This window comes from Chrysochloris asiatica, unplaced genomic scaffold (assembly GCF_000296735.1).
Source record: "Chrysochloris asiatica unplaced genomic scaffold, ChrAsi1.0 scaffold00078, whole genome shotgun sequence".
In the NCBI taxonomy this organism is placed as follows: domain Eukaryota; kingdom Metazoa; phylum Chordata; class Mammalia; order Afrosoricida; family Chrysochloridae; genus Chrysochloris; species Chrysochloris asiatica.
The window spans coordinates 10,689,029-10,698,038 of NW_006408596.1; the positions used below are offsets into that span (position 1 = coordinate 10,689,029).

The window sequence follows — 9,010 nt, forward strand, 5'->3', positions numbered from 1 at the left end:
ATTCCCGTTCCAGTGGGCTCTGTTGTTGGGACTTTGGGAATGACCGAAGTGGAAATTCCAAAGGCTGGGCCAGTAGAACTTCTGGTGTGTGAATGGAGGATGTTTGTGAAGCATACAGAATCAAAGCTGAGGGACACGTTGAAGAGTGAATTCTTGGGGCAGGAAAGAGATCAGAGAGGTCTTGCGATTCTTGATTTGAGTTCTGAGCATAGAAGAACCTTTGGTCTTGGAGGGCTTTAATCATGGAGATAAAACTGATGGAGGAAGGTACCTTCCCATGACAGAGAAGGATGACTTTCTAGGTTGGCTTCAAATCTTCTTGTTTTGTAGGTAGACTTCTAAGTTTTCCATCTTCGTTTTGAAGGCGTTGTTGGGTGCTCCATATCAATCTCTTCTTTTTTTCTTCTTTTCATCCCCTCCCTTCTTCCTTGCCTCTAACACAGGAAGCTTTAGATCTGATCTGCAGTTAATGAGCTGGCAGTCATCATGCCCAGGGAATAGTCTGCATCTAACATGCATCACTTCTAGAGACCTGCAGACAGACCTCGGGGCACTGCTCCCCCACTCAACTTTGCTGGGCCTGTTGTTTAGGGACACATTCACTGCTTCTCTTGACATCTGCCCGGTCAGCCATCATTTCCTTAGAGAACAAAGAGGGAGACAGATGCACAGAATCATGCCACTGACAGCCAGACAGCAATGAGTGGGTGACGCCAATTTGACGTCAGAGCCAGAGAAGGCTGAAGCCCAAGACCAGCTCGGCTCTCTTGACTTTCCTGGTCCCTGCAGCACCATCTCTCCAGCTCCTCTCCTCTGTAGAGCTGAAGCCTGGCTTCTCCTGGTAAAGTCTTCCCGGTGTCATCGACTCGTGGTCTTCACACAGGACCCTTGGAAGCAGGGCACCATGGAGGAGCACATGTTCAGTGTCCAGCAAATCCAACCCAATGTCATTTCTGTCCGCCTCTTCAAGCGCAAAGTGGGTGGCCTGGGCTTCCTGGTGAAGGAGCGGGTCACTAAGCCGCCTGTGATTATTTCTGATTTGATTCGCGGAGGCGCCGCGGAGCAGAGCGGCCTCATCCAGACTGGCGACATCATCCTGGCCGTCAACGGGAGGCCCTTGGTGGACCTAAGCTATGACAATGCCTTGGAGGTACTCCGGAGCATTGCCTCCGAGACCCATGTAGTCCTCATTCTGAGGGGCCCTGAGGGCTTCACCACGCACCTGGAGACTACCTTCACTGGGGACGGGACTCCCAAGACCATCCGGGTGACACAGCCCCTTGGTCCCCCCACCAAAACTGTCCAACTGTCCCACCAGTCATTAGCCAGCAAAGAGCCGGCACCGGCAGTGGATGGAGCCACGGGTCATGGGAACGGACCACAGCGTACCCCAGACAATGGGCAGGAGGTCAACTCCCTCTCTCATGCCAACGGCCTGGCCCCCAGACCCCTGAGTGAGGACCCAGCCAAGAGAAGCGGCAGCGCTGGCCTGCAAGGAGGCGGGGACGACAACGACCTGCTCAAGGAGATAGAACCTGTACTCACCCTCCTCACTGGTACAGGCAACGGGCTCGACAGACGGGGACCTGCCAAGGTGGAGACAAAAGACGCAGAAGTCCAGGTGGACAGGTAAGACCACACCTGTGTGTATGTGTGTGCATGCGTTCACGGGTGTGCACTGCACATCAACCCTGCAGCCCTGAGCCGGCATGAACTCTCTCAGGCACCCCCACTTCCCGGCCCCACAGCCACAGGTGCTTCCTTCCTGTCAAGTTGAAATTTCAAGTGGTCAGGACTTCCAGAATGCATCTGTCTCTTGCCGTGAAACCCAGAGCTAACAGTCATGGTTGCAAACATTCTATCTTTCCAGGCTGTCCTCTAGAAACTCTCTTTTGTTGTTAAGTAACAGTTGTTGAGTTGGTTCCGACTCAGTGACTTTCTTCAGGGTTTCCATGGAGCGGTTAGTGGGTTTGAACCGCCAACCTTGCAGTAGGCAGTCCAGTGCTTATCCTACAGTGCCACACCAGGACTCCTCTAGACTAAAGCAGACATACTGCCGTCGAGTTGATTCTGACTCAGGGACCGTATAGGACAGATTAGCACTGCCCCATAGGGGTTTCTGAGACTGTAAATCTGTATGGGAACAGACTGACACATTCTTCTCCTGCCAAGCAACTGGTTGATGGGTTCGAACCTCTGACCTTATGGTTAGCAGTCCAATATTGAGCCCACTGCACCAGCAGGCCTCCTAGAAAGGCTCCAGGTTGTGCATTTGATTCCAAATGAGGTGGAGTCCTTTCCCGGGGCAAGCTGGTAAAGCCGAGGCAGACTTGGGTATGTGGTTTATGCCGAGAACCAGGAAAGGGCAAGAAGGGAAATCTGAGCCCTCAGTCCTAGGCCACGCTTAGACTAAGCCAGCCTTCTCACAACTGCCAGGAAGGTTCTAAGCAGGGAAAGGGAGATGGAGTCAAAATGTAGAGTTTGCCTCGACTTCCAGAACAGCAGTCTTGCTTGTATAATGTGGGAGCTAAGGCTAGAACTTGAAGAGCCAGGTACCAGCAGCCCCTCTGTTTGCAAGATTGGCATTTTCTGATTATGTGGGGACAGAGAGCAGGCAATGTTGTGGGTGATACCAGCTCCTATTCTAGAAGAACCAGCAGCAGGGCCAGGAATAGTAGGTCAGGAGATGAGACAGACAGACAGACAGACATCGGTTTCTCTCTGCCTCCTTTCACCAACTTTGGTCTAACATTGACCGTGGTTGGTTGAGCTCCCTTCTATGTAGATCACCGTGCTGAGTCCACCAGAAATTCAAGCCAAGATTACCCACACCTTTCCTCAAGGAAACCCAGAGTGTCTTTCTCCCACCCCAGAACATCTAGAGGGCTCCAGGAAGCCCTGTCAGTGTCTGGAGTCGAGTAAATATCCAGGCACAGCATTCATTCATTCATTCAGCAAATGTTCATTGAGAACCTACTGTGTGCTAGACACTGTTGTGGGCAGTAGGAATACAGAAGTGAATGAAACAGACAGAAATCCCTGACTCCGAGGAGTTTACAGTGTGGTGGGGAAGACAGATCATTATGTAGCTCATTACTTATGTGTGCTGAGCAGATGATGAAAGCAGGTGAGGGAGTCTTGGAAGTGAGGCTGAAGTGGATCTACTGGGTGGCTGAAATTTAAAGACCTGCTGACAGGGAGGAAAGAAACTTCCAAGAGGAGCAGCAAGTGCAAAGGCCCTGAGGCAGGAAAGTGGCTGGCATATTTGCAGGATTGTGCGGATCCAGTCCTCCTCCCAGAGGAGCTTTCAGAATGCCCTATAGTAGGCCCCTTAGTCCCTGGAAGCCCTCCTGAGTCTACTTGGAGTTTCCCTAATTTCCCAGTTCCAGCAAGACCTCTAAGCCCCCAGGTATGAAGAAAGAGGCTGCATCTGGATGTCCCGGACCCTTGAGACCCACTCCTCTCTTCTTCAGGTTCTCCAAGGGGACAGGGAGTCTCGCCCACACCTTTCGTCCAGTCTCCAGAAAGAGAAGAGCAGAGTCTTGATCCCTCTCAAAGAGCTTAGTGTGACCTTCCCGAGGGGCTGGGCAGCGGAGCCATCCCCAAGGGTCTACAGCTGATAGAGACCTAGGACACCCACAGTTGGCCTCACAGGAGAATAGCCACTTGCAGGGGTCCCTAGTTGAGAGCATGGCTAAACTTTGGTACATCTTTTTGGCATCCCAGATGCATGCCCCTGAATCTCCATCAGGTGGCTAACATTCTAAAGTGACTTAAAAAAAAAACCCAGTTGACATTGAGTCAGTTCTGAGTCATGTGTTCTATGGGGTGTTCTTAACTGTCATCATATGGGAGCAGATTGCCAGGTCTTTCTTCCAAAGCACCTCTGGGTGGGTTCAGACTCCCAGCCTTTTAGGTCAACAGTCAAGTGCAAACAATTTGTACCACTCAAAGACAAGATACGGGGAAAGGTTGAGGCTGTCTGCTCCTGTGAAGATTTTCAGTCTTGGAAACCCTATACAGGATCACCATGAGTTAGAATCAATTCAATGGCAGTGGATTGTTGTTGTTATGTGCCGTCAAATCGGTTCCAACCCATAGCGACCCTGAACAGGGTTTCTGAGGCTGTAAATCTTTACGGGAGCAGAAAGCCTCAATCTTTCTCCCGCAGAGCAGCTGGTAGTTTCGAACTACTGACCTTGTGGTTCACAGCCCGAATTATAACCACTATGTTACCAGAGCTCCAGGCGGTGGATTAGGGACTTAGAAAAACAGCTTTAGAATCTGGAATCATTGGCATTAGTCATATCCCGGAAGGTGTTGAACACTACCCATTCTCAAAGACTAGCCAGCGTGACCTCTCCCTCCGAAGCCTGAATGTTCCTCAATACCCGTCACCAGCTCCTCTCCCAGGTTGAGCCCAAGGACACTGAGGGGTTCCTGTCACACCTCCTGCAGGTGGAGTTCCCTCCCTGCTGACAGTTGATCCCAACTGTACCAAAAGCTTCACATTGATGCTGATTCTCAGCTGGACCCTGCATGTGCTGAGTCAGAATTCCCCAGGGCTCCGATTCCAGCCATACTACCCACCACCCCAGGAGCCTGAACCTCCATGCAGGATGTGGGAAAGACTCCCAGGGGGCCCCATCTGAGTTGGGGAACTCCCTTTCTCAGGTTCTGCAGCCCTAGGTTCAGATGTGATAGAAGAGTGGGAAAGGCTGCCAGGGCAGGGCTGTGAGATGCATCTGCTGTCTTTGTATCCCCTGAGGGCAGGGGAAGGACCAGCAGGGGTGATGAGGGGTGGTCCTGCCTTGGCAGGTCCATTTTCCCAGCTCAGAGGGCTGTCTCCAAGATTTCCACCAACCTTTACCTATCAGGGTCCCCTGATGAGTAGCCCCTGTCTCTATTTGCATGCAATGTGGTAGTTGGACCAAAAGCTGCAGAAAACCTGCTTCAGAGGAGGTGTGGCCTCGGGGAACATGGTCTTGGGCAACCGTGGCAAGTGGCTCTAGGGGTACATGTTGTTGTTGTTGTGAAGTGCTGTCAAGTCGATTCCTACCCATAGCGACCCTGTTTAGGGTTTCCGAGGAGCAGCTGGTGAGCTTGAACCACCGACCTTGCACTTCAAACAACTTTGCAGTCTGGCACACTAGCCCACAGCACCATACCAGGACTCTACTGGTACATAAGATTTCATAGTAATGTGTTGATTCTCACCTGTGTCAGACCTAAAGCCCCTCCATTTTTTAACAAGTAGTTTTAAATGTTCCTCTTTGCTAGTCAGGGGCTCCTGGTGTGGTGTTGCAGGATCAGCACTGGACTGGGAACCATAAAGTTGGTAGTTCAAACCTACCAGTTGCTCCATGGAAACCCTATCACTATGAGTTAGAACCATCTCAATAGCATGTAGCAACAATTACTGATCAGACTTACTGGGCGGTGCAGACATTTAACGTTCTCAGCTGTGTGCTTTCAACAACTGAAAGGTTGATGGTTCAAATCCACTGAGAGGTACCTCAGAAGATAGGTCTGGCAATCATCATTTGAAAAATCAGTCCTGGCCAATCCCATGAAGCACAGTTCAACTTGGACACTCATGGGGCCACCAGGAGTCAGAACTAACTCGGCAGCTGGTTTATTTTTATCAGCTCCCCCACACCACATACACACACACACACACACACACACACACACACACACATGATAATTTTAACATTCCACACTTAACATTTTTTTTCAATTAGTCTAAAGCCCTAACTGGTGTGGACTGCAAAGTTGATTTGAACCTCAAGGTTGGCAGTTCAAGCTCACCAGTCGCTTCTTGGAAAGCCTATATAGGGTCACTATGAGTCAGAACTGATACAACAGCACTTAACAATAACAAAAAACCTAACTATAAATAAGGCAGACATAGCATAAAAGTCATTTCTTATACACTGACATGTGTTTTGTTGTACGGATGCTCGGGCATGATACTCGAGAAATCAGATGTTTTCTCCTAAACATGGAACCACTGGGACTAGGAGATCATCAGCTGCCCAGTAACACAGGCAGGTCATTTGGCAATTCCAAGGCCATCAGCACTGTCACCTAGGTGAGGTGATGTCTGAAGATGCCTGAGAGACTGACATGTTAGCATTCCTCTGTTTACCCACTCATCCATGCATGGAAAATTCAACATATGTTAAAGCCATGTTTATGTATGAGACAGTCAGGATCTTGGCTCAGGAATTTGAACATTTGTATGTCCTGGAGCTCTGGTGTGATGCTGGACTGCTAACCACATGATCAGCAGTTCGAACCCACAAACTGTTCCACAAGAGAACAATGAGACTTTCTGCTCCCGTAAATATTTATGCCCTCAGAAACCCTATACAGGGTCACTGAGAATTTTTTATAGATATACTATTTGCTGTGGAGTTTTCTAGACTAGTTGCTATGTGTGTGTTCCACAGAGATTTCAGTGACTAAGTTTTCAGAAGTAGATCACCAGACCTTTTTGCCAAGGTGCTGATTGGAGGGTCACATCTACTCAGACATACCTCAGAAAAAAGGTCTGATAATCTACTTCTGAAAAACCGATCACTGAAAACTCGATGGAGTTCAGTTCTACTGGGACCCACAGAGGGTCACCGTGAGTAGATCAGCTCGATGTTCATAGTCTGGGTTTTATATAAGTAACTGTCCAGAGGTTGTATGGCCATTCTAGATTGTTCTTTGTCGTCCAGGTTATAAGATATCTTTGCGTTGTAAGATATGTCCCACCCTGGATACCACCTCCTTCCCATTACGATGATCCTGTCATTGTATCAGGCAAATACCTCCTTTTGTTTTTAAGTGCTGTCAAGTCAATTCCAACTCATTGCAACCCTGTATAGAATTTTGGAGGAGCCACTGATGAGTTTGAACCTCTTATGTTGGGATTCAAGCTGAATTTGCAGTCCATTGCTTATCCTACAGCACCACACCAGGGCTCCAAATGCCTCAAAGAGCCTGAAATTGGTGCCTCATTAAGACTCAGTGTCCAGAGTTAGGATACAGAAGCCCAGAGATAGATTTTTGGGGACATCCTGGGGTCCGACAGGATATGGGGGATCTGGAGCTCCCAGTGGCTTCTCCATCCAGGCTCTGTTTGGGATCCCTAGACGCTGGCCACCAGCTGGTCTGGCTGACCATGACACTGACTGTCCACAGGACCAGCCTCCCGTTTGTTGGTCACACTCGTTCTGTGTCTCCGGGAAGCAGCAGCAGTTCACAGCAGTGCCCCGTCTCTCCTGCTCCATTGCCCTTGTTTTTTTTTTCCTTTCATCTTTCCACTTGGAACCAGACTCATTACGCTGCTCCACCAATTCACTCTCCCTCGGGGGCCATCCCTGGATGTGCTGTTTACTTTGAGGAGAGAGACATGCTCATTCTAGAGACAGTCTCATCCCTTCATTCCAGGAGGAAGGTGGCCGTGGCAAGAGGGAAGGGAGGATGGAAAGGGTGTATCCAAGGGCTTCTGGAACCTTCCGCACTTGGCGTAGTCACTTTAAAACGCTGCTGCATGTCAGAATCCAGGCTGCTCAGCTTGCTGCCCTGAGGAGGATTCTAAAGAGGCCAAGCTCCCAGATCCAGCATCCATCTGTCCCAGTCGGTCAGCCTCGCTCCCCCTCCCAGCATACTCGGTCACTCCCAACGTGCCCTCACAGAAGTCACCTCCTTGGGGTGGCATGAGGTTTGAGTCCCCACATTACAGATAAGAGCACTGAGGCTCAGAGACATGAAGCAACTTGCTCAGAACCACTCAGCACTGGTCCAGGGGCTGTCCCGGTTCTATGAGGAAGTCTTACAAAGGAAATGAGTGCCAAGAGTTGGATAAACAGCAAGAGGACATGGCTGGAACCTTGGAAATTCATTTTGATCCAGGGAGTGAGTTTAACCCTTCTGTGGCAATTCTGTGTTGTATAGTCATCATTATAGGTAACTTCTACTGCACACACGAATGAGTCTCATATGTTTCTCACGCCATCCCTCTAAGATGTAGGTCAGCTTCTTATCCCCATTCTCTTAATATGGAAGGTGAGGCTTAGAGCAGCGTGGTCAACGTCTCTCAGGTCTCAGCTTGCAAACGACAAAGCGGGTACTTGGACTCAAGCCCAAGTTCTTGACCATTAATGAGCTGGTCTTTTGCATTATTGCCTGATAGACACACAGTTTCTAAAGATAGAGTCCAAAAAGGAAGCTGAGGCCCTGAGATCCCATCAGCAGCTCTAAGATGCCCAAGCCCCAGGCATCAGAGAGATAAGAAGGCCTCCTTGATTTATGTGTCCTGCTCTCATTTGTTCTAGGTTCCTCATTCCCTTCCTTCATTGAAACAAACCTATTATCTAAGGTCCTCTCTAGCTCTTCCCACTTTATTATGGCTGGACCTTGTTGTTGTTGTTGTTGTTGTTAGGTGCCATCAAGTAGGTACCGACTCCTAGTGACCTTATGCACAATACAACAAAACACTGCCTGGTCCTGCGCCAACCTCACAATCATTGCTATGCTTGAGGCCATTGCCCCTGTCATTGGGCCGGTCCATGTCGTTGGAGGGGGGTGCGTCTTCCTCGTTTTATCTGACCCTCCACTTTATCAAACATGATATCCTTCTCAAGGGACTGGTCCTTCCTGATAATATGTCTGAAATATGAAAGATGAAGTCTGGCCATCCCGCCTTCCAAGGAGCACTCTGGCTGTACTTCTTCCAACACAGATTGGTTGGTTTTTTTGGCAGTCCATGGTACTTTCAATATTCTCCTCCAGCACGATAGCTTGAATGCATCAATTCTTTTCTGGTCTTCCTTATTCATGGTCCAACTTTAAGAAGCATATGAGGTTACTGAAAATACCATGGCTTGGTCAGGCACATTTTAGTCCTCAAACAGGCATATTTTCTCTTGAACACTTTAAAAAGGTCTTGTGGAGCAGATTTGCCTAATGCAATATGTCATTTGATTACTTGACTGCTGATTCCATGAGTGTTGAT

The 9,010-nt window shown here is 49.2% G+C and overlaps 1 protein-coding gene across 1 annotated transcript in view; it reads left to right on the forward strand.

Annotated features, from left to right (window-relative positions):
• The first annotated feature begins 781 nt into the window (after positions 1-781).
• The window catches only part of NOS1 (nitric oxide synthase 1 (neuronal)), a 121,936-nt gene continuing 113,707 nt past the window's right edge, over positions 782-9,010 (forward strand). The window contains exon 1 of the mRNA XM_006865466.1: positions 782-1,629. Within this exon, the coding sequence (XP_006865528.1) occupies positions 905-1,629 (725 nt within the window). The 5' untranslated portion in view covers positions 782-904. The remainder of the gene's footprint in view (positions 1,630-9,010) is intronic.